Source organism: Delphinus delphis, chromosome 10 (genome assembly GCF_949987515.2).
Source record: "Delphinus delphis chromosome 10, mDelDel1.2, whole genome shotgun sequence".
NCBI classification, from domain to species: domain Eukaryota; kingdom Metazoa; phylum Chordata; class Mammalia; order Artiodactyla; family Delphinidae; genus Delphinus; species Delphinus delphis.
In genome coordinates this window covers 65,570,282-65,595,363 of record NC_082692.2, presented here as the reverse complement: position 1 = coordinate 65,595,363, position 25,082 = coordinate 65,570,282, and the positions used below count along the sequence as shown (strand labels likewise).

The following is a 25,082-nucleotide window of genomic DNA, read 5'->3' as shown; positions in this document are numbered from 1 at the left end:
TCTGTGGGCCAAGGCCCGGCCTATTACTGGGAGGGGAGGGAATGGGGTTTCCGAGGAGAAGGGGTGGCGCTGTCGAAACGGAATAAAGGAGCGGGTCTGTAGGGAGGGGCGAGGTGTGTGAAGAACGACAGGGCCCACGGGAGGAGGGCAGATGAGGCCGGACGGGGGTGGGCCCTAAGCATCCGGGGGCAGGTCCTGAGAGGCTGCGGACCGAGGACTCCGAAGACACGGGGGTGGGGTGGGAGGGCGGGGCTGAGCCCTGCGAGGGTAAAGTCGAGGAAAAGAGAGATGAGGGGCGGGGGCGTGAGAGGCAGGGTGCAAGCCGAAGTCAGCCCCAGCTGGGGTCTTCCGCAGCCCGGAGGCTAACTGTCGGGTCCTTCTGGTCCATTACGGGTCAAGCATTCACCAGACGGTGCCAGGCCCTGCTCTGGAGGGGCCCTCAGGCCGACGAGAAAAGAAGGGCAGAGGTGCGCTCCTGGCAGGGGGCACAGAGCTCGAGCCCTGGAGCTCCGGGGCGTGGGGCAAAGAAGGGCGGGTGCAAAGGTAACAGGGTGTCGCCTGGTCTTATCGGCCACCAGGCCTACCCCAGAAGCTATCTGCCCCTGCAGCCCTCACCCGCCCCGCTCAGTGGCACCTTGCTGGGGATCATGAGCGTGTGGGCCTCTGTCTGCCTTCCCAGGCCTCAGCCCAAGTTCTTGGGTGTAGAGGGCCTGGGGGGTCAGGCTCCACCCAGAACCAGAGAGCTTCCTGTGGAAAGAAAAACCTGGGCAGGCAGGCTCCCTCAGGACAGTGGCACTGGACTGGGCAGGTTACAATGGCAGAAGAAGGCAGGAGAGGCTGGGCAGCGGTCAGGCCAGCAGCAACGGATGTCCCCTCCTCCATATACCCTGAGCCTGGCTGGTCTTCCACACCTCAGGGCCCTGGCTCCCTGCACCCTGCCTTGCCTCTGACTCAGATCCCACTTGACTGGCCTGCAGCTTCTCCTTCCATTGGATTAGTTAACTAAAAACAGTTTCCACTTTCTGAGGCCACTTAACTTGTGAGCATCCAGTGTGTGCAGGACTGGTAAGGCCAGAACTGGGAGCAGAAAGAGTGGCCCCAGCCACCAATCTGGGTGGAAAGTTGGAAACTAGGATGTTCATTACAGCATTGTTTATAACAGGAAAACTGGGAACATGGTGCCTGTCCTTGAGGGCATGTGCAGTAGACTGGCTGTAAACGCATGGTGCAGCTCTCTGGAGGCCGGGCACTGGAGGATGAACATCTAAATACTTGGAATGAATGTGTAGAAGTAAGCAGGAGGCTAGAAAACAGTAAGTACTGTGCCTTCTGGCTTCTGTTTAAAATGAAAAAGAAAAACACAAACAGGAAGGAAAGACATGCATCAAGATACTAACTTTAGGGAAGGCCAGAGGTGAGGCTGATACTCGTTTCATTTATCTGTGTTTTAAAAAATTTCTAGCAACTCTGGGTTACTTTGATAAGGAGGCTCTCCCATCCTGGGGAAGGACTAAGATCTAGCAGCCCCCAAGAGTTTGGGGGTTGGAGTGGACACAGCAAGGCAGACAGGTGTAGGGCTTGTTGGCAACACCAGGGGGCAGCACCTGCTCACCTGCTTCCCCAGGGAACCAGGCCCTAGAAAGCTGTTTGTGCAGCCCCGACACTCAAAGGCTGTGGAGGCACAGTCCCTCAGCAGTCTGCCCAGTGAGCTAACCGCTCCCTCCAGGTCCAAGCATTAAACCTGCCTTGGGGCGCCTTTGTGGAGAGGCCCACTGTCTTTGGACAGATTGGTATAAACTCAGCCCTGGCCTTGCCAGTACTTCTGCAACTTTGCCTTTTCACTCTTTTCCCTTTAACTGTGAAAAGATAGGACTGTCACAGTTTGGGGATTTGTTCCTCTGCCTACGCCTTCCCGTTTCAGAAACCATCCCAGAGACAGTCTGTAGGTTGTTTATATCAAGTCCTTTTATTCTGATACCACAGAATTACCTTGTTACAATACAGGGGGAGGGACACTGAAGTACCACGAGTTCTCACAGAGCACAGGAGGACGGCACACGATTCACAAGGTCATGTGAAGGACTCGGGTCATTCATTGCACTTACAACTGTAAACTTGTTTGTTTGACTTTGTACAGCACTCTTCCCCCCTCAAATAAAGAAGGAGAGAAGGAAAGAAAGGGAGAGAGGAAAGAAGGGAGGCAGGGAAGGAGTGAGGGGGAAGCAAAAACAAGACATGGAAGCTAGCAGAGGAAAGGCATTGGGCGGCCACCACTCTCCAGGGCACTGCACTTAGAGAGAAGGAGCTGATTTGATCCCAGAGGCCAAATGAGGCAGACACACACACACATACACACTCACACACTTGTTCACATGCACACACACACAATATCTCATGACTTCCATGGCTCTCCAGTGCCACCCCAGTGCACATGGCAGCAGGGCTGCTGGTACCCAGGGAGACAGAAGTGATATCTCTGAGGAGTTTCAGTTGGTCAGGCCTGTCCCTCTGACCCTGTCGGAGTCCACAATGACCAGTATTTACAGAATGGGGGGAGGGGGCACGAGGGCAAGGGAGGGGCCAACAGGCCAGGACCTTGTTGTCATGGTAAAGAATCTGCCTGGAAAACTCCCCACAGGCTCCAGAAGACAGGCCATGGTTGCTGCCACTGCTGCCCAGTCATCATGGGCCCTGAGACCACCCTCTCTTCCCAAGGACTAAGTGGATGGTGGGGAAGCGGGGTGTCACTGTGAATGCATTAGGCCCTGAAGTAGACAGAGGCGGCAGTGCCCTTGTTCATGACACTGGGTCGGGGGAGGGTGTAGAGAAGGCCTGGATTGCATCCCAGAGAACCCCTTGCCCATGTGGAAATGTGCTTGGTGCTCCCCACTGCCCAAGGCATCGAATGCTGGTCCCTCAGCCCCTGGCCCCCAGAGCCACAGCTGTATCCACACAAGGGCCAGGACACCTGTGGCCCAGAGGCCTGCTCCAGCCACCTTCACAAGGGGTGATAGGCACAGATGTGTCCTGTGGATACACTGGGGGTTAGGGAGTGGCAGATGTCAGAAATTTCAGACTCAGAAAGCTTGGCCAGAAAGGAGATTTGCTGAAGCGTCAACATTGGAGAGCGTGAAACTAGCTTTGATGGAGGCTGACCTGCTGTCATCTCCCTGCCTGTTCCCTGCTCCTGGTCCCATCCCTTGGCCTTTTATCGGGAGGATCGCTGCATTAGTCCCTCATGTATCCAGCCACTAGGCACATCCCCACAAAGACCTGGCCCTGGGTGGTCAGAGGTGCCAGATGGTGGCCTCCTTCAGCCCTTGCACAGATGGCCTCATACAGCCCAGGCCTGATCTCTGGGATGAGGCAGGTGTCCCGTTGGATGGGTGAAGCCCAAATCCAGAAGGGCAGGGTCTTAGGCCCAACACAAGGGTTGACAGCCTCCTATCTCATCCACAGCTGCCAGAGGTGGGCCAGGATCCCTCTCTGAAGGGGTTTGTAGACCTTATGGGAAAGAATGAGAAATGTGGACCCCTGAGAAATGCATGGTGCAAACCAGAGCACTCTGGAGGAAGGCCAGGCCTGGAGGGGTCGGGCAGCTACCACCTGCCACACTCTTGGCTCAGTCTTAGAGAAGCTGATGAGCAGTGGGATACTTAGGCTTCAGAGATAGGGGCTGGCAGGGAGTTTAGGTCCTGGAGACAGATGCAGAGAGTGTCACAACAGAACCTTCTGTAAGTTTTGTTATTGAGAAGCTTCCCAAGAAACTCAGCTTGAAGCCACTGTCTATGTGAATATGCACTCTGATCAAAGATGACACTGTCAGCTGTCCTCACCACAAATGCCAAAACTCCAGCTCTTCCTGAGCATTCTCTGGCCCCCTGGCCAGATCTCCTGGCTCACAGACCTTTGAGCCTCCCAGCCACAAAGGAGAAGTGCAGTCAGGAGCTGGGCCCTACCCTTGGCCTCTGTCCCTCTGGCTACAGACGCAGCCCAGCTCTGCTCTTCAGCAGTGCCCTGCTGGGAAGGGGCGACCAGATGTCTCTGGCTCAGGGCTGGGATAAGTGGGGGAGTGACTTACAGATGGAAATCCTACAGCAAACCTTCCGAATGTTCACACGCACACATCCTGTGCGGGCTCCCACCACATGTCTCCTCAGAGACATCTTGGTCAGAGAAACCTGCAGAGGGTGTGGGGCCTTGTACTGCCGGGCCCACAGCCTGGCATGCTCAGGCAGCAATTCCGGCGGGTCCTCACTAGCTCGTGCAGAAGTTAGCTAGAAGCACTCCTGAAGGAGAGGTTCTGAGACAAAAAGAACTCCAAGCAAGAGGGTCGAGCATTGAAAATGGATGAAATCGTGCAAAGAAGCTGCGAGCTGTGCATGCTCCACTGCGGGACAGGCGGTGACTCGCCTGGCAGCAGCGAGTCCTGCCACAGGTCGAACATGCCACAGACTGAGAATTTCACACACACAGTGGGAGCAGGGGAGGGGGAAGGGAAGCGAGGGGTTTGATATGAGCATATCTATCCAGTTTCTCAATTGCAGGTTTGCAATTAACTCCTTATACATAACACAGAATTTAATAAATATTAACAGTTGTCTTTGAGGGTTTATATTTCATTGCATAGAACGTTAGAGATGAGACTTGTGGCTGTGCCCAAGGTGAAGGGAGGCCCCTAAGGGAAGGGCCTCAGGGAGGAACACTGCCCAGTCCACCAGGTGGATGGACGGTGCCACACTCCCCAGCACAGGGCCCTGGGCCCTTCCCTTGGCTGGCAGAAGCCCTGGCCCCTCTGCTCTGAGCATGTCCACTGGTGATGGCTTAAGAAGGACTGGAGTTGCACGGTAAACAGAGGCGGGCTGAGGGGCCTCCCTAGACCCCGCCCTGGGGTTGTGCTCTTGGTGGCCTGCTGCCCACTATTGCTTCTAAGTCAATATTCTCCCCATGCTGAGCAGGGGCAGAGCAGAGAGGGAACCAAACCATCAGTCACAAGGTGGTGGTGGAGGGGAGAGGCAAGGAGGTGAGCCGAGAGAGCAAAGAGAGAAAGGGTGGGGGGAGAAATAAAAGAACAATGTTTATGAGGTATACACTTAAATCAAACTGAAATAATTAAGGCTGTTCTTGAAATCAAAAGAAATCCCCAGGTGTACGAACGAGGAGCCGGCTGGTCGAGACAATGGTGGTGCCGCTGGGATGCTCACGATGACTGGGGGTGATGGCTTTGAAGATGGTGGCGGGCGTGCTAGCACGCGGCCACCCACGGGCTGGGAGAAGCCTCAGCCAGCGCCCACGCTGCTTTTCGGTGCTATGGCCTCTTATTTCAGCGATGAGACAGTGTTAGGTCCTAATGTTTGTAAAGTTCTCCCAATCCCACGCTAGCCACATGGAAGTCTGCTCCGGTGTCACCCAGGGGGCAGGGTGAAGGGGGCAGGGCCCTGTGGCCACAGAGGGATCTGGGCCAGCTGGAATGTGAAGGAAACGGAGCCCAGGGCCCCCAGCCCTCAGTCAAAGCCCCTCTCCAAGGCTGTGGAAAAACTTCTGGCATTGCGGAGGGAGGGCAGCGTCCGTCAAAAACAGGCTGCGCGCGCCCAAACTCTGTGTATAACGCATTGGTAGCCTGGCTGGCCAGGCCGCGGAAGGCGGCTGTGGGAAGAGCAGCAAGACTGCCGCGTGACAGGGCCTGAAGAGAGGGTTCCTCCCTCCCAACGACGGCTACGCCTTGAAGGTGGTGCCCTGAGGAGAGCAGCGTCTCTGGAAAGACAATCACAGGTCCCCCTGGGCCAATGGTCCCACTTGACCAACAGATGTTTCACCCCGGCAGCTGCTGTTAGAAAACATCCCGTCCTCAACTGAGGCCCGCCTGCCACGTCCCACCTGGTGTGAGTCTTTGGGCCAAGGTTTGCCAGATTGTAGATGCTTGGAGGAGAAAAGGGGGGAGGGGGAAAGGAAACAGGAAAGACAGAAGAATTTTGTCAAGAACTGTGGACAGCTGCTTCCCGCCCGCACTCCTTCCAGCTGTCTGCCACAAGCTGACGGCCTGGCTCCTCCTCACCCACGGGATCCCACCCCACTGAGGCTGGGGGAGAGGGGTGCTTGGGCAGGTTTGAGGTCATAAAGAGAAGATCAGGAAGAAAGAATCAGGTTGGCCAGGAAGGGCCATTTCTTTAACACAAGTTGCTTTTTGTTTCTTAAGAGTGAGGGAGATGGGATTTTGTTTAAAACAACAAGCCTCTCCCAGCCCACTTCTGAAATTTCCACAGAAGACACCAGGAGATAGACACTCACAGAAGCACTGACCGCTTGGCCCACTCAGCCAAATGCCAGAACTTGAGGGTGATTCTTTTAATTACAAAGTTAGTGGTCTCAGTAGCCCACGCACATCGTGTGACAGGACACAGAACAAAAGGAACGATGCAAGTGGTTCCTTTCCCTCCCTGGTAACAGTGCCCTACACCCAAGGTGGGTCCTGCCATAGACCTGGTCCATGGGCTGCCCCTCTTTCCCCTCCCTTCAGCACAACTTCTGATTTCATACCTGTTTCAGGGCAACTCAGAGGAAACATCCAGCTGGGTGGGAAAGTGTCAGGGAGCCCGCTGTCGTGGGGTGAAGGCAGGAAGAACACTGAGGTGCTGCACTGTGGCTACTCTAATTAGAATAAGTTCCGGGCTCTTTACTTTCCCCTACAAAGCCCACCCCAGCTGGCTCCTGCCCCCTCTGACGTCACCCCGACCATCTCTCCCCTCCACTGTGGATCTAGCTGTGCTGGCCTTTTGTCTGTCCCTGAGGCCTATCTGTCTCATCGGAGCCTCTGCGGGTGCTGTTCCCTCACTGGGCACATCCCACAGCAGCCTCTTCTCCTCCCTTGAGCCTTACCCATCACTGACCACTTTCTCTAGAGTGGCCCCCTCCATGCCATAACCCTGCGTCCCTGGCTTCAGAACACTTACAACCTTCAGAAATTATCTTTTAATCTCATTTTTTAAAAACTTATTTATTCTCTGCCCCTCTTAACGGGCTGTCAGCTTGAGAGGGCAGGGACTTGGTCTTGTTCCCTGCTGGATCCCCAGAACTCAGAACAGGGCCCAGCACCTACCTAGGGCCTGACAAACATTTATTGAATAAATGAATAAATGGATGGGAAACTGGACCTTTCCAGTTTCCCTGCTAGTCCTCCAGAGATAGGTGGCCCTTTTGGCACTACACCTAGCTCCCTCCCACAAGCAGGCCAGGCCTGGGCAAAGGCCCTTGCTGGCCCCAGCGCTCCCTCGTGATTTGCTTGTTGAGGGCCTGGCCCTGCCAAACACACACCTGCTCACTATGAGAAGCACCCACACCTCCATACTCTTTAACGGTAGAATTCGCAAAGGCGCGGTAGGAAGAGGGTCCCAAGGCTATGGAATGGGAGGAGGTGGTCCCTGGCTGTGCGCAGAGCAGCACCAACAGCCAGCCTACCCTCCCTGCCATCCTGCATGATGTACCGCTTCCTCCTTCCCGCCCAGAGGCAAGGCCAGGTCCAGAGGAGGCTCTAGGCAGAGGCTTCAGATCCTGCTTTGGCCATTGCAGCCCAGAGAGAGCCAGGGCTCCCATCCTGAGGCCCTTCCACTCTCTCCCTGGGCTGACCTGGTCTGGAGCTGAGACTCCTGTCTGGGTGACCTCCCTTTCCGCTCCATCCCTTTCCTGTCTGCCTCTCCACTCATTCTGCTTTTCCACCTTGCAGGTCTTGAACTCAGCCTGTGAAGCCAATTGTGTCTTGACGTCACACCAAGGAGTGCTAAGCTCTGCAGGGTTTGAGGACTCCAGCCTCATCTGAATGTCTGGAGCAAAGGTCCCAGCACTAGGCCTCAAGGACGGGGCTTTGGAATCAGTGCCTAGTGTACAGACCCCAAGTTGTGGGGCACGGTTTGCTCTGCCGGGCCCCTTTCCCAAGGTTACTTACCTGACTCACCTCAGCCAGCTCAGTTGTCTCTGCCTCCCAGGTAGCAGCTGGGCCCATCCTAGCTGAAGGAAGCCCACCAGGTCCCTCCTGGCTCACACTTACAGGAACTGGGTCAGTCTGGTCAGCTAGGCCTTGGCCCTTCACTCCCTCCTCTGCCTCACCCAACCCTAGTCCTGATACTCACTGTTATACGCAGAGTCCAGAGCTGCGCCCAGGCCTCTGACTCCAGAGATTTTTCCACAGCAATGATATCATCTCCCTTCATTTCTTCAAGAGCCTGTGGAGCATTTACAGAGGAGGGCTGGGAGGAGCTGTATCCCAGGGGGACCCACCTACAACCTAATGTCAACTCATAGCTTTAGGAACCCTGTTGGGGGCTAAGGGGTGGTAGAAAAGGACAAAGGGATGTTGGCCTTGGCTTCTCTTTGCTGGGGACCTCTACTGTGTTGGCCACATGTTGGGACCTCTGTGCACAGGGTCCCTCTTCCTCTTCCTCCTCCCACTCTCATAGGGGAAGGACACTGCAGCTCTGGCCACATCACCCACTACTGAAGACCACATTCCTCCCAGAAGACCCCGCAGGACTTAAGAGCCCTGACTCGAGCACCAGGAGAGGGTGGGTACAGGCAGCTCATACTCACCCTGCAGGGCATGGTCACCAGAAGGAGGAGAATTTTTTGCCAAAAGCAGACACAGCTGTGACAGAAAAAGGAGAGAGGTGTCAGGAAGTCGGGCTAGGCTCCCTCCTAGTCAAGGCCGTTTGGCACAGTGAAGCCAAGCTCAGCCTAAGGGGCAGGGACTACCCAGAGAACCACTAGGCCGCAGCAGGTGGGCCCTCGGGCTGGCCTGTGCCTGGGTGACTGAGCCCGGAACCAGTCCCCAGACCCGACCTCTGCCAGAGTAGGGCCCTGGAGCAGCCGTCCACCCTGGACCTGGCTGTAGGCAGTGCGTACCTTCCGTCAGCTTGCCGGCCTGCTCTGCTGCCCCACCAGGGAGGATCTTGGAGAGCACACTCTCCCCGTCGGCACCTGGCTGGCCGGCAGGAGCCCCTGGGGTCCCTCCAGGCTTGGCTCCAGCCTTCATGCCTAGGGGTAAAGAAACCACCATCATAAGCTGTGCTTGGCCTGGCTCTTCAGCGTCTGAGTGGGAGAGCAGCTAAGAGGGAATCTGACCACGGGTACCCTGTGAGGTGGAGGGTGAGGAGGAGGATAGAGAAATAAAGAGAGGAAGGTAAGAGTGGGAAGAAAAGGGGTGGGAGGAAGCAGCAAAAAGGAGACTGAGGAAGATAAAGAGGGAGAAAGGGAGGAATAGGCAGAGGAAGATGAGAAGGCAGAGGAGAGAAGGGAAGGGGAAGGAAGGAGACAGTAGGAATCCATGGTCCTGGCCCTGTGATCACCAGCACCTTCGAGGCTCCCTGCCCAGAGCTGCCTGGGCCCTAAGGCCCCAGTGCTGGTGATCCCATTGGCTCATTCTAACCCCAGGCTCGTTTCTGCTGGGGAGGCCTGCAGTGCACTGGGCACCTTCTCAGAGAGCAGTGAAGGCATGCAGTGCAGGGGAGCTCAGGGTGCCAGTCAGCACAGGAAGAGGGCAGCCCAGGTACTCTTGGTCATAGCCAAGGGCATCCAAAGGCAGGCTCACCTGCAGGTCCAGGTCCTGGTGGTGGCTGGGCCTGAGGAAGTCTCCCCTGCTGGGGTGCTTTGGCAGTCCCTTTAGAGCCGTTCGCCTGCTCTGCCCGCGGCTGCAACACAGAACCCATAGCTGAGCTACCACGCGTCAACTCTGCCCAGCCTGGAACCAAGGGGCTGTCCAAGCTGCAGTCCCAGCATCCACCCTGGGGAGGATCCACGTACTGGAGCCTTACTTACTGGCCCTGATGGCTGCGGGCCTGTGGCTGTCGAGGGCCCTGGCTGAGGCTTCCCTGCTGGCTGGCTGGCAGCGGGGGCCGGACCCCGAGCAGCTGGCTGGCCCTGCTCCTGCAGGCGGGCCTGCGAAGGGGCCTGCTGCAGAGGCTGTAGCCCGAGACCCTGCTGCTGCTGCTGCTGCTGCTGCTGCTGCTGCTGTGTCTGCGGCTGGCGTGATGCTGTTGCTGAGGGCGTCTGCCTGGATGGAGGAGGCTGTGACTGCTGTGGACCTGGAGCTGCCTGCCGACCTTGCGGCTGCAGCTGGGGTTCTGGCTTTGGCTGCAGTGCAGCGGGCCCTGAGTGGGCCTGCCGGGAGCCCTTCTTGCTCTCAGAGGCATGATGGTACGCTGATGGAACACGGGATGGCTGTGAATATTCACCGGAGCTGGGGTACCCAGGCTGACCCTTCTTCTGCACGGTCGGGGCAGGGCTGGGCTGAGGGTGAGGCCGGGCCTCATGGCGACTCAGGTCTCGAACGTGTGGTTTGGCAGCACGTCGTCCCGGCTCCTCGCCAGTGTGGCGGCCTGAGTGCCGCCCGTGGTCACCATGGTGTCGGTGTTCCTTGGCTGAGGCATGGCGGCCTGGGCCACCCTCATCGTGTGGCCACAGGCCCTCCTCGGGGGGCTCATCGTAGTCGTGGTAGCCGTGCCTGGCAGGGCCTCGCTTCTGGGAGGAGGAGGAGACTGCGTGGCCCCCGTGGTGCCTGAACCGGTCAGAGCGGGCATCCCGGGGCTTATCAAACCAGTCTGTCTCCTCCTGGCCCAGGTGATACGCTTCAGGGACCAAAAACAGAACACCATCAACCCCCGGGCTGGCCGCAGTGGGAGGCCCAGCTGAAGCCATGCAAGGAAAACAGAGGGTGGGCGCCACAGCCACAAGCGTAATGCCAGGCCCCAGCCCCCTCCCACAACCGGGCCAGGGCGCGGGTGCAGCAGGCAGGAAGGGCAGCCTGCAGCAGGGCCCACTGGGTGAGGCGCCAGGCCAGCCCCACTGAGACATCTCAGGGCTCAGGGCCCCACGGGCGGGCAGGCCCCCCAGGTGCTGAGCATCTGCAGAAATCACCCCCAGCTGCCATTACCTTCGCTGTCGGAAACTACGCAGTGGGAATCATCCAGGATGTAGCCCTCCTCACACTTATGCGCGTGGGCTCGCGGTCCATCCTTGACATGCTCCTGGACGTCAGGCATGGAGTGGCTGGAGCAGAACTGTGGGCAGGTGTCCCCCGGGGGGAGGGTGCCCCCAGCAGGGTGAGGCCGCCCCAAAGGGCTGACGGGGCTCTCCTCTTCAGAGGCCTGGCTCCGCATGGGGGGCCGGGGCCGGCCATGGGCCATGCTCAGAGATGAGGGCTTGGGGCCCGCTTTTTGAAGTCGCTCCACAGCCTCCCGTTCCCGCTCGTATCCCTTGGCCCGGCCACTGACGTCATGGCTGGAGAGCTTCTCCCCGCTGTATGCAGATGCCACCCGGGACCGGCTGCTCCCACTGTACACGCGGTCATCCTCTTCCACTGGGTCCCGGCTGGACACCCCATAGTACCTCTGCTGCTCATACACATTCTTCTTGAGCCCATAGGTGATTTCGTCCTGGAACTTCCTGCCCCGAGAGGCCAGGCTGCTGCTGACTGCAGAGGATGGGTAGGAGGCCAGGTCTGACTCTACATCCTTGGCCTCTTCGATAGGTGAGAACTTGGAGATCTTTTGCTCCATGCCCTGCTTCCGGTGCTTGCTGCGCTTTGAGGAGACGGCAGCCGGGGCCAGGCTCTTGGAGGGATGCTTGGGCCCCACGGGGCCTGGGCTATACTTCTCTCCTCGAGCCCCGTGTCTGTAGTCACTGTCACTGTAATAGTGGGTGCTAGCTAGTCGGCCATTGCTCTCCACGCTCCTGTGATGGCCGCTCTTCCCACGGGGGTCGTAGGAGTCCTCCTCGGATTCTTCCTCCCCTCTGGTATAGCAGCAGGGCAGTGTGGGCCCCTCAAGGACACCTGGTTCTCCTGGCTCTTTCCCTGGACGCCCACTGCTGCTCGGCCCCAGGGGCTCCAGCTTCTGGCTGTCAGGGGCAGTGGAAGCACTGTCCTTGGTCAGCTCACTGATGTCGTCAATCATCACATAGTTCCGAGGGACATTCTGCTCCAGGCTGGTGTAGTGTGAGTCAGAGGGGTAGGTGGGGGCTGGGCTCAGGCTCACACCACTACGGTCACTGGCCCGCGGCAGCTCAGGGGCCTTTCCTTGTTCATAGCTGCTGCTGACTGCTGGGCCACTATAGCTGGTTTCAGACGAGGCTGCAGACATGGTCACGACAGGGCTGGCGATCACCTCATAGTTGGTGGGCACCTTCTGCTCCAAGTCGGCTAGTGATGTCTGGCGTGGCTTCTGGTGGGGGGTACGGCTGTCAGTCGGGACTGGGTAAAGGGTGCTCTGTGTGGTTGGCATGGGTGTTTGGGCTGTATAATGGCCTGTGGGACGGAAAGCCTGCTGGCTTGGCAGGCCAGGCTCAGCAGGGTAACTGGTGCCGGGAGGAAAGGCAGGTGCTGGGTACGTGCTGGGGCCAGGGTAGGTGGGTGCCTGGTGGGCTGGGAATCCATTCTGTGTTGGCCCACCGCTGCCTGCAGCATACTGTGGCGCCGGAGGTGGGAACCGGGATTGCTGGAAAGCAGTGGGGCCGGAGGGAGTGGCAGGAGCAGCGGCAGTGACAGGGAAGTCTGCATACTGGCCAGCCGGAGTGGCACAGCCCTGGAGCCGCAGCTGGTTGAGCTCACTGTCTGACAGGTAGTCGCGATGCTCACTGAGACCACGCAAGGGCGGGTAGTCACGGCCACCCCGGTCTCTGGCCAAAGACTCTTTGCGCTGGGTGATGCCCAGCTCCAGGTACTTGAGCTTGGCGTCGATCTCCTTCTCCTCCTCATCCAGCTCTGCCTGCTTCTTGCGCAGCTTGGTGGACTCGTGCTCCACCAGCCGCAGGTCCCGGTCCAGCTCCCGGAGCAGGCTGGCCTTGGTGGCAGGGACAGCGGCGGGCCCCACCAGCCCACGCTGCAGCAGGCTAGCCGCATACAGTTGTGGGGGAGCCTGGCCAGCCAGGGGCAGGTGAGCCTCCTCTGGAGGGGGGCTAGGCAGTGTCCGCTTCACCTTGCGGACCAGGCCGTTGGGTGGCAGCGCCGACACCTGAGACAGAGGGAAGGGCGGGCAGCACTGAGACCCAAGGTGTGGGTGGCCTGGCAGGCACAAGGTAGAAGAGCCCTGGCCTGGGCTCGGGTAGGGGCTGGGCTCCACGCCGTCAGTGCCCTGATTCACCAGGCAGCCTTGAGGCCTGCCCTGCCCACCCACTGGCCTTGGAGGGAGGGCCTGTGATCATCTTACAGGCCTTCTCCTTCCCAGACCTCGGGGCAGTGGGACGGGAGGAAGCAGCAGATGCCCCTCTGTGCTGATGTCTAATACTGGCCTGGCACACAGCACGTCTCCAACAGGCTTGCCACCCTCCGCCTCCCACTGAGGGTACTGAGGTGAGGAGAGTACAGGTCTGGCTCTGCGTTTGGGTCCTAGCAGCTGGCAGGAGCCAAGGGCAGTGGAGGGCCATGGACAGGAGTGGAGTGGGTCCTGGGCCCACCAGGTTCCCTAGAGGATCATGACAGGGGGCGCATGCTGACTGGATGTCAGGTGCTGCAGGCTCCGAGTCTTTTCTGCCTCCTGCCCTTCTCCTCTCTAAAGTGAAATGCAATTCAGCCACCTGTCCGCTCTCCTCCTCCCGTGGCCCTGTACCACCCTCTGTCAAACTGTGCCCTCGGTCTGGCCCCAGCTCCCTCCACATCCCTGTCAGCCCACCACTCTCTGAGGCTGCCAGGCTCCTCTAGGGCCTCTCCAGCCCTATCTCTGGCTACCTGGCTTCCCAGTCAGGGCTCCCTAACATGTTCTCCATGGGGTCCTCCTCACCTGCCCGAGGCGCCACATTGCCTCAAGGTCCACATTGCCAGAAGCTTTGTCCTGGGTCCTCCCATCGTCTCTAGCTCCCAGGCCTCTGGGTTTTATGGGCCACCCAAATCCCCTAAACACACTGGGGACTGACATCAGGCTTCTTACCTTTTACCTTGCCAAGAAACTACATAAAAGCCTCCCACCTACTTTCACCATATGTCATAAAGGAAATGATAATGTGTCCCCAAACCTCAGGACGAAGGGTGGCCTTTGATGGAATGGAATAAATTTCCCTCCTTGAACTCCTCACTCTGTTGTCTGTCTTTTATCATTTGGTCTCACACCATGAGTGCCCATCGTGGCGTGGCACCCCCATGGCCAGCCCACAGGACCTCTGTGCCGACCCTAGCACGGAGCCAAAACCACCTGCCTCTCTGACGTGCCTTCCCTGCCAGCCCAGACTCCTGATCCCACCCCCACCCCTCTGGCCTGCATACCCCAGGGCTCTCCACAACCCAGACTCACCTCCACAAACCCACCCCGACGCCTCACCTCTCTCCTCTCTGCATCACACTCAGAAAACGGGTAAATATACCTCCCAGTGCCTCTGGCTCCTAGGCGGTCTCCCCAGGGCCACCGTGCAGTCACTTCCTTGAGTCCATCTGCCCATATTCTGCCTAGGAAACTTTCTAAGATACCCATCTTGTCCTGTCTCACCTGCCTGAAACACCCAGGAGCTCCAAGGGCCTTTGAGAAAATCCCAACCCCCTCTTGGCCTGGCACTCAAAGTCCTTGGTGTCAGTCCCTTGCAACCTCCATCTTCCTAACATGCCGGCCACCTCTCACAGTCCTGGGACATCATTGGCAACTAAAGCCACAGACGAGGGTAAGTTTAGACTCCAGGAGCCCCTATCTAGGGCAGCAGACAGGTGTGTAAACAGATTTGCTGAGGGCCAGATAGGGGCATGGGACAAGATGAGGCAGAGAGCACGCTGCAGCCCACTGAAATGGGCCTTGAATGGTAGTCCAAAGGACTTTGGCTTCCTGTGGGGCAAGGGAGCCAGACCGGGGCTGGGGAGTGGGGAGCAGCCCAGCCAGGTCGGTGCTATGGTTTTCTCAGGAAACATCCAAAGAAGAGATTTGGAGTGGGAGGGGCCCAGGCTGGAGGGGAGAGCTGAGGAGGCCTGACGGGGGAGGTGGCAGGGACTGGACTAGATACGGGCTGTGAAGAGGCAGTGCTAGGGTGAGGCTGAAGTTTCTAGCAGGGTCTAGATGGCTGTGGTGGCCCAAGTGTGTGTGTTTTGCCCAGGATGTCCTTGCTGGGCTGCGGGCTCCACCGGATGTGCATCGAGATGTGCATCCGTTCCTCGACTCCTAGCTCTGGGCCTCTGGAGCTGGAGGTGACTCCACCCCCACCCCAGGAGACGCCCCTCCCTGTGGGGCCCCCCAGGCTAGGCAGAGACCCCTGTCCCACCCTGGACCAGCCCCTGTGCCCATACCTGGCTACCCAGTCCCCCCTGGTGCTGGTAGAGGGAGAACCTCTCTTTGGCAGACTCCTCGGCGGTGGGGCTGAGGGGCTTAGGGTCAGACAGGGACCGCTGCAGGGTCTTCATGGGGCGCGGCAGTGTCTGCTGGCGGAGAGCGCTGTCAGCCGTGAAGTGCTTCTGGGGACTCACGTGAGCCTTGTTCAGCCTCTCACTGGAAGCAAAGGAGGTGTCCAGGAGCCGGTGTGGGGAGAGGGGTGAGACTGGTGAGTAGAGGACCTGGGGGGACTTGGGAGGCTGGCGGCTCACAAGCTGTGAGAGAGACTCCGGGGGCAGGTGGGCCTGGTATCCAATCTCCAAGGGATCCGGCTTCTTTTTTTCGAATCTGCCCAGGGGCCCTGGGGTGACGATCTGGATGCCAGGCAGGTAGGGGCTGATGGCAGTTGGCCCTACAAGCTGCGGCCCGGCCACACCCTGGGCCTGCCCATCCGGCTCCGTCTGGCAGGCCAGGCTCTCCCCACGCCCAGTCTTCTCTGGCGCCGATATGTACCTGACGATCTCCACCTTGGGGTCGGTGGCAGCTGTGATGTGGATGGCTGGAGAGACTCTGGGCAGCTGGTCAGGCTCTGTCTGCACAGAGCAGTCGCTGATGGTCTGGATGCCCACGCTGCTCATGGCCCTCACAGCGGGGGCGGCAGTGGATGATGAGGCAGTAGCATCGTGCTTGCTGTCGGAGCCAGAGTCTGAGTGGCGAGAAAGACGGGACCTGCGGCGGCGCACTGGCTGCTCCCACTCGGCACTGTCCTCGTCGTCCGTCTGCACGCTGCAGTCAGCACTCCGCCGTGCCCGGCGCCGCCGGGTCAGGAGATAGCGGCCCTCTCCATCCTCATCATCCGTCTGCACGCTGCTGTCTGCAATCCTCCTGACCACACAGGGCTCAGGCCCTGACTCTGGCTCGCACACATCCCGCAGGCGTGGCATGGAGTGCCGCTTCTTGATACCACTACGGCCTGCCTCCCACTGCTCCTCAGTCTGCAGTGACATGTCCGAGGCGGAGCTGGGGAGACCCCGGTGCAGCACGGGCTCACGAGGCTGCCCAGGCCCCTCAGGCCCAGGCATGGCAATGAAGGCTGCGTGGGTCAGGGGTGGCCAGTACTGGCCATTCTGAGCCAGCTCTGTGGCAGCTGGGGGAGGCCCTCGACTGGGTGCCTCACAGGCCACAGGGAAGGGAGCCTTCTGCCGCTGCTTCTGTTCCTCCAGTTGCTGCTGCAGCTGCTGCTGCAGCTGCTGGATCTGCTCCAGCTGCAGACGCTGCTGTGCTAGCTGCTCCCGCTGCAGTGCGAACTGAGCCTGCCGTTCCTCCTGCTGCTGCTGCAGCACATGGTGCTTGATGGTCTGCAGCTCCTGCAACTCCCGCTGCACCAGCAGCTGCTCTTCCTCGCGGTGCCTCTGCAGTTCCACACGCTCCCGCTCCAGCTCCTCCTGCAGCCGCAGCTGCCGCAGCTTTTCTAACTCCACCCGCTCTCGCTCCAGCTGTAGCAGCTGCTCCTGCTGCTTCCGCTGCCTCTCCTCCTGTGATGCTTCCTCCTTCTCGAGCCCTGGCCGGCTGAGGGCCCCACTGCCGCCCCCAGGAGCAGCATCTACCGGCGGCTTCTGGCCAGCCGCTGGGGCTGGGGCTGGGGCTGGGGCTGGGGCTGCTACAGCCTCCTTGACAGCAGCAGGGGTGGCTGTGGAAAGAGGCTCTTCCCGAGCAGCCCCTGCTGGCAGCTCTGGCCTTGGTGGGCCCCCAGCCCCTGGGGCCCTGGCAGCAGCAGGCTTCCCCAGGTAGACAGGACCCTCAGCAGGTGGAACGCTGGAAGCAGTGGGGAATCTACTTGGTACAGGATATCGGTATAGCCCTGTGGGCCCAAGAGGTACCCGGGGGGCAATCATGGGCATGCGTGTCAGGCTGGCGAGTGGCACGGCTGTGACTCCTCCGGATGCATAAGGCCTGTACATGCCACCACGCACCATGGGCCGCAGTACTGAGGCAGGCTGGGTGGTGATGGGCAGTGTTGCAGCAATTGGAGTGTTGATAGTCGAGTAGATCATGCCGTCGGCTGCACGCACAGTGGCTGTGGATGGCAGCAGCTGTCTGATTGCTGTTCCCTGGCCTGCTGTAGGCCTGTACTGGGCCAGGTTCCCAGGACTCGGGTGGCCCTCCGGGAAGGTGGGGTTCCCAAGGAGGCCAGGTCTGAGGGGAGCCAGACCTTGCGGGGCACTGAGCCCTGGCTGGGGCTGATACTGCATGAGGTCGGGGCCACCACCACCGCTGCCACGCCGCCCTCCGTACTGGTCCATGGAGTTGAGGGCAGCACACATACGGCTGATCTCACGGGCCGTGGTGGCGCTGTACTGGGCCAGGCTGGCCTCCTGGAATCCAGCTGCATCTCCCCGTGGGCCATACCTGTGGTCTGAGTAGATGTTTGACACTGAGCTGTAGCGCCGCATGGGAAGCGGGTGAGTCAAAAGGTCTGTGGGATGACGTAGGTCCGTGAATGAACCATACTGCAAGCCCTGCCCAAGGTAGCGTCCATCTGCAAAGCCCAGGCTGTAGGAGTGCTTCAGTGAGCTGAGGTCCATGGCCGAGTCTCGTCCAGGGCCCTGGAAGAGGTGACCAATCCTGTGGGTGTGGTAGTTGAGGCCAGCCTCAGCCAAATTGGTGTCGGACATAGAGGAGTACAGCCTGCCAGGGAGGCCCTGTGGGTAGGGCCTCTGCTCCTCATGGGGCCCAGGCCCCCCGACCACCTGTGCCCGGTAGGTGGGGGCCTCGGGAGGCTCAGGGTCCCGGGGACTGTAGAAGGGGCCGCTGCTTTGGCCGGGTGGGGCAACATCTGCCACACTCTTCTCAGGTGCGCTGGGGGTGGGGTGAAAGGTACCTGTACAGCTACTGCCAAAGGGGAACTTGTAGACCATATCACAGCACGCCAGCTGGCTCTCGGGCCTCATCCCAGTGAGGTCCAGGGCACCTGCCGGCTCCTCTGGGAGCAGTGTGGTCACAGTGCCTGCTGTGCCTTCTCCCATCTGCACCACCACTGTATGTGGCTTCCTGGCACCTGGCAAGGCGTGTGACCGCAGCTCTGCGGGGGTGGCCCGATGGGGTTCGGAACCAGGCTCTGGCACTGGGCCTGACTTGAGGCCAACACTCTGGGCAGTGCCCACCTGAGTGATCAAAACATCCCTTCTGGCCAGAGGTGCCACCTGGTTGGGCAGGTTATACCTGGCAAACTTGGCCTCCCTGGGTCTTCCTCGGGGCCCACCACGGTAAGGGGCTGTCTGGACTGCCTGCTCTACCTGCTTGACCTGGGCCAGGCACACGGGGCTACCCGCACCCTGGCCAAAGTCCAGTCGGCTCTGGAAGGGGTCTCCATAGACCACAGGCTGCTTCTGCTGAGCCATGAGCACAGATGAGGCCATGGTGATGCTCACGGTGGTGGCGGTGCTGAGGAAGGCATGGGTCTGCTCCTGGGCATTGAGGTTGATAACCAAAGGCTGTACAGCGGTCGACTGCCGTCCTGGGATTGGATCCAGAGCAAGGCCGTACTTCCTCGCTTCCACAGCAAGAGAGGTCAGGTCCATGCCCTGGTCAGTGAGGATGATGGGCGTGGGCTTGATGGCTGTGCGAAGGTCTACCACGGCACTGCCAGGGGGCCTGGGGCCAGGCTCGACCCTAGACGTTCCAGGGACAGAGGAGATCCGGCACAGGGAGATGTTCTCAGCAGGGAGGGCACCCCAGCTGTATAGTGCCAGGGGCCCATCTGCACCAGCACTGGCTGCCCGCGGGAAGCCAGGTGGCCCAGGTGGCTCTGGGGGCAGCTGAGGTGTTGTCTGGCTGTAGCTGTGGTCGGTGGGCTGGGTTTCAATGGGTGAGCACACTGGGGAGGTGGAGGCACTGGCATGGACCATCTTGGTCTGGCTGGAGGCATCTGACCCCAGTGTGATGACCATAAAGGGGGCATCCTGAGGGGACTGCTGCCGTACCAGGTGAGGCGTGCTGGGTCGGTGTGGCGTCTGTGTGCCCTGAGCCACCGTGGGTGCCGGGCTGGGGGCACCAGGGCTCCGTGGCATGTCCAAGGCAGGGGTCGGGCTTGGCGTCTGTGTAGAGAACTCTGCTGTGGCCCTTGGGCCCAGCTTGCCAGGGGAGAATGTGGGACTCTCTGAGGGAGAAGATGGAGAGAGAGGGGGGCTGGAGCCTGCAAAGTAGGAATATCCCCGGGAGGTCTGCGGGGTGCCACTCTCGCCATCACTCACACTCAGGGGCTTCTCTCTGGCAGCCCGTCCACTGACAGCAGGGCCACGGGGGGCCTGGGGTAGCTCCTCAGTTTGAGACCCATAGTTTGCAGTGGTTGGGCTCTGTCCATAGCTGTGGCCAGTGGAAGAGAGCAAAGGGCTGCGCTCAGAGCCTGCCGGGGAAGTCGGAGTCATGTACCCTCGTGGCAGGCCAGCTGGACAAGGAGCCGCAGCTGTGGAGGCTGGGGTCCCAGGGCCCTGGGCAAAGGTTATGCCTACTTCCTTGGAGGCAGAGCTGGGGGAGGCAGGAGAGCTGTGTAGCTTGAGGGGGTCCTGAGGCTCCTTTGCAAAATGCTGAGTAACACGGACATCGGGAATGACTCGGCCCCCACTGCTGTCAGAGGAGGTGGAGGTGGAGAAGGACACAGGGGCGGCGAGCTGGGTGGGACTGGTACCAGGGGTAAGTGGGCCGCCATTTTGTTTCATTGGGTCCATGTACGCACTCTCGGCATTTAGAAACTGCTTCTCCTTCTTCTTGTCCTCAGCAAAGGCCAGGTCCCGTGAGGAGGCCTGATGCATGCGGGCAATGCTTTGTGACGTCTGAAGGATCTCCTGGTACACGGCTGCTCCCAGGCTGGCTGGCGTGCCCTCCGAGGCCGGCTGAGCAGCCCCACCATAGTCATGGTCTGGGGTGTCCTGGTATTCGAAGGAACCCTGGCCCCGGGGGCCTACGGGCTGAGAGGGGCCACCATGGGGCCCACGGCCCCCTGCTGCCTGGCCTTGTTGCCGCTGGAGCAGCTCGGCCTTCCGCATCATCTCCTCATAGGCCTCCTCAGCGCTCTTGAGGGGCCGGCCGGAACTGGGAGTGGTGGTGCTGCCCAAGGGTGTCTCGGTTGGAGAGTAGAGGGACATGAAGGTGGGCAGGTTGTACTCACTGCCTGACTTGTAGAGCCGAGGGGGGCCCCCATCCAGGGCTTCAGCCTCCGAGTCAAGGGAGGGCGAGGGCGAGTACTCGGAGCAGGAGGAGCGATGTAGCTCCTCCATCTCGGCCGCCTGCCTCAGCTCCTCTGTGGGGGAGGCATCCTCAATGGGCGACAGGTTGCTGGGGGGGGTCTTGGAGCGCTCACGCCGCCGCTGGGCCCGCAGCTCCTCCTTGTCACGCCGGGTCTTGCGGGCCGTGCTGCGGATGCGCTGCTGCTCCACCTCCCGCATCTTCTCCTGCTCGCGCAGCAGCTCCTCCTCTTCCCGCAGCTCCTCCTCCTCTGAGGAGTCCTCGATGGTGGGCAGCAGGGGCCCATGCGAGCGGTGCCGGGCCTTGCGCTGCTGCTTGGCTTCTTCCAGCCGCTGCCGGCGGCTGGGGCTGCTGTCACTGTCCTCCTCCAGCGAGGACAGGGAGGTGGGCGAGGTGCCCGAGGTGTAGCTGGGTGTGGAGGCCGGCAGTGTGGAGGAGTGCTCCCCGCGGGAGCGGTCCTCAGGCGAGCCCGTCAGGCTCTCCATCTCCAGCTCGGGCTCCCGGTCCAGGCTGGGGTCAGGGCCTTGTCCCAGGTCCAGCTCATGGCCGTAGCTGCCCGTGCTATTGAGCTCGATGGTCTTGAAGCGGCGGAGCCCGCCCTGCAGAGCCCCACTGCCGTCTGCAGCCTCTGCTGGGCCTCCCTCGGAAAGCAGCTCCTCATAGCCCGTGGTGGCGTTGTGGGGCAGGCGCCTCTTGGGCAGCGCTCCCTGCTCTTGGCTGGGCTCGGGCCTGGGCCGGGGGCTGCCCTTCTGCGAGCCATGTTTGACGGGGCCGTGCCTCGGGGGGGCAGCGTCATCCTCCTCCAGGTTGTCTTCTTCGGCACTCATCTCCAGGATCTGCCGCCTCATGAACTCCTCATCAGTCAGTTCTGCTGCCCGGGATGGGGGCTGGGGCGGAAGAGGGGACAGGCCACCCTCACTGCTGTCCTCCACATAGTCATGCCTCAGCTGGCTGCCGAAGTCATCTGAGGACTCAGCTGTGTCCTGCTGCTCCCTCCGGCGCCCCCACTCCAGAGAGTCTTCTTCCTCCAGGATATCCTCCAGCTCCTCATCCGAGTTGAAGGCCTCGGGCATGATGGACAAGGAGTGGGGCCGCCGCTTCTGCTCCTCACCACTGCCGTAGCGGGGCTTTCTCCGCTCACCACTGGGGGCCGGGCCCTGGGCCTCCAGCGAAGGCCTCATGCTGCTCCCCACCTTGTGGAGCTCAGAGGGGCTGGGCGGGCATGGCCCTGTCGCCCCTGCACTGTCCAGCTGTTCCACCTCCTGCTGCACAATGCCTGTGATCTCACTCTGGGAGCTGGAGACACCATCGGAGGAATAGCCTGTGTCGCTGAGGCTCTGCGGGCTCCGAGACAGGTCCTGAGAGTAAGGCTTGCCCACCGGCTCCTGCAGCAGGGTGAGAAGCAGACACTGACTCCCCATGGCAGACGGCTCGTGGGGGGAGTCCAGCCCTCTCCATCAACCCAGGGCCCTGGGGAAGGGTACCTCCACCTCCCGGGGGATCAGGGCCCACCACCCACTCCATTGCTCTGGTCTTGAATAACCTGCAGGTTCCATGTCAAACCCCAAGCAGCCCTAGGTTCTCAAAGAGAAATTTTACTAAATCTGCTGGTAGCAGAACCCAGCAAAGCATCCGATAAGGTGTCAGACACAGGATCGGCCTAGAACTCACAGGCTCTAGGCCCTCTAGGGCCTCATCTAGGCGTCCCTGCTGTCCTCTGTGGCCCCAAAGGGCCTGTCCCAGGTCTACATCCCAGTCCCGCAGGGAGCTAAGCCCTTCTCTAGATTGCCCTGCCTGAAAGCTAGGATCCCTGGGAAGTAAATGAGACTGACCTCCGCCTCCCCACCCTTGGGGGCTTCTGGAACCCCTGCCTTGACGACGGGGGTGGCAGGTTCAGTCCTCCGCACCCCAGCCTTTGCTTTAGGAATCCCAGGGGGCAGGGTAGTCTCTGGAGGTGGCTTCAGCACCGGCTCAGCTTTAGCTGGGACTCCTGTCTTCTTTTCCTGGGCACTGCTCGGGGTCCTGATGGGTTCAGAAGCCCTGAGGGGCTTGGCTTGGGGACTAGCCTTGGTAGGAAGGGGACTGGCCTTGGTGGGCAGGGGACTGGCCTTGGCAGGCGGGGGGCCTGATGGCTGGCCCAGCCCCGGTGGCCCTTTCTGCTTCGGAGGGGCTGTTCCAGCTGCACGGTGAGGGGCCCCTACAGGGGGCTGCTGTGAGGTGGGCAGGGTCAGTGGGGTCGGCTCTCCCAGGCTGCCCTCCAGCAGCCGCTTAGTTTGGCAGTTCAGACAGAGCCACTCGGTTTTCTGTACGGAAACGAGAGAGGAGGAATTTGATGAAAATCACAAAGACACTGAAGTACTCAAAGATTATTCCTGTGACTATTTCTGTAACCTTAAGGAGGAGAAAATCTCCCAAAGCATGACACTAAAGGCACGAGGAGAAAAAGACTGATAGGTTTGTTGCCCCCAAATGACAGATGCCCCATCCTTCAGAGGCATATGTAGAGTTAAAAAGACAAACCCAAAGGAAGGGTCGCTTCCTTACCCCATAGAGAGCTTTTCACTTGGCCTGAAAAGGAGGAGAACCTGTATGAGATGGGAGGCTACAAAAGTAGCACAGTGTCTGGAGAAGAGGGGGCACTGGGGACTCACCCCCAGGGCGTGAACAGCTTCTGGGAAGGGTGCAGAGTCCCCCAGGTGAGAGCTCCCGCAGACCAGGAACAGCATCCAGCAAGGATCACCTCCCAGAGGCACTGCCCCGCCCCAGCCTCCACGCTCTCAGGCCTCAGATACCATCCTTCTCCACCCCCAAGTAAGGGCTGTGCTGGGAGGGTGCAGGCTCATGGGGCCAGGGGAGGCTGTCTGGGGGAAGCCTTGCTTGGGGGTGGGGGATGGAGCTAAGCAGTCCCCTCTGTTCACACCCCCCAGCCCAAGTCACCTTGTCTTAGGCCAGCAAAGACGCCCAGGCGAAAGCCTCCTCCTGCTCCCCCGGCCTCTGGGCTGTTCTTCCGACGGGACCTGTGTGTGCCAGCCCTTGGGCCAGGGGCCCTGCTTCCTCCAGAGTTGGGCTGGGATCAAATCCTCAACCATCAGTCCACCAGTTTCAGGATTACCCTCTCTGTGTCAGTCTAAGTGCTGGGGACTGGAGACATAGCCATGATTAAGACGGACACACAGGCTGGCATGCAGCCTTCTTGGAACCCAGAGCCCCAAAGAGGTCATTCTGAGTATGACATGGGCATCAATGGTGAATTTCCCAGAACACCAGAAACCAAGTCTAACTCCCCAGGTCCCACTGTCTGCACAGGGAGAGGGTCAAGCATCCCAAGCCCTGAGCAGGTGATTTCTGTAGCAGGTCAGAAGCTGGCAGGAGCATGTCTCCCAGGAGCCTCCTCCAGGGTGAGGGCTCCTCCTTGGCAAGACTTGAGGCCCTGTCTTGGCCCACGAGGGAGGGTTGGGCGGGGAATGAGAGTAACAGCACATACCTGTGCCTGCTCTCATCCCAGGGATGCAGAGCCTCGGCACCCCTACTGTCCTACTGTTGCACATCGGGGTGCCAAGACACTCAGGCTCCCACCAGCAGCTTGACCACTAGGATGGGGCATCAGGGGAACCAGAGGACACAGAACTACAAGGTCAAAGAGCCAGGGACAGGGCAAAGAGGTGGCCCTTGGCCCTCACCAGCCCAGAGTGGGCCAGCATCCTCAGCACCCTTACCACGCACACTGCCCCTAGGCCCAAGTCAGACCCTAGCCCACCTGGCAGAGCCTTGGAAGCATGGCACCTCCAGGATGCCTGCCCTCAGCCTGGCATCCACAGGCCACCATGGCAAGTACCGTATCAATGATTCTGCCCTGATTTCCTGCCCACAAAGCTACACACCACATCTCTGCCCTGGGCCCCAGCAGAGGCCAGGTCAGGCGGGTGGCAGGGCCTTGGTGTTGATTGAGTGACAGGTCTGCTCCACAAACTTGTTACTCAGGGCCTTGAGACTGCTTCCCTGAGACTGGAGCTCCAACTCTGCCTGGAGGTCCAATTCCACACACAGGTCCTGAGCAGAGGGGCTCAGCTATGGAGTGGGACCCTTCAGAGGTCCTGCAGGTACTCACCCTGTTCCTTGTAGGGCCTGGCTCTAGCACCACTGCTGACTCCCCTGGACCTTATCTGATGCTCTGTGTATCCCCCATACAAACTCCTATGAACCTTATCTGATGCTCTGTGTATCCCCAATACAAACTCCACTTGCTGGGCCTTGGGCTCACTTGGTGCCTAGGGAGAGTGCTGGATGGGCTGAGCCAGGAATCCCATCCACGTTCCCCCAGCATCACCTGAGGTCACAGTGGAATTCCCTCCATGTCAGAGAGGACTGTAAGGTGGCAAAATGATCCTAGAGAAGTGGGAGGGGTGTTAGTAAAGGCCCAGAGAGAGTTCTGGAAATGAGCGAACAGCCCCTTCCCTAGCCCCAGGATCAACATCATGGGGTTAGGATCTGGGCCTAGACAGTGGGCTGGCCCAAGGCAACACTGCCCTGACTCCACCTTGGGTCCATGCACACAGCCATCCAGGTTAGGCCTCT

At 60.0% G+C, this 25,082-nt stretch overlaps 1 protein-coding gene across 1 annotated transcript in view; it reads right to left on the bottom strand.

Annotated features, from left to right (window-relative positions):
- Positions 1-1,821: 1,821 nt before the first annotated feature.
- Positions 1,822-25,082, bottom strand: part of BSN (bassoon presynaptic cytomatrix protein) — a 91,346-nt gene continuing 68,085 nt past the window's right edge. The window contains exons 5-13 of the mRNA XM_060022502.1: positions 22,340-22,810; positions 15,242-21,892; positions 10,919-12,995; positions 9,805-10,613; positions 9,578-9,677; positions 8,893-9,024; positions 8,581-8,635; positions 8,124-8,216; positions 1,822-5,919 (exon numbers count right to left, since the gene is read on the bottom strand). Coding sequence (XP_059878485.1) covers positions 8,595-8,635; positions 8,893-9,024; positions 9,578-9,677; positions 9,805-10,613; positions 10,919-12,995; positions 15,242-21,892; positions 22,340-22,810 — 10,281 coding nt within the window. The 3' untranslated portion in view covers positions 1,822-5,919; positions 8,124-8,216; positions 8,581-8,594. The remainder of the gene's footprint in view (positions 5,920-8,123; positions 8,217-8,580; positions 8,636-8,892; positions 9,025-9,577; positions 9,678-9,804; positions 10,614-10,918; positions 12,996-15,241; positions 21,893-22,339; positions 22,811-25,082) is intronic.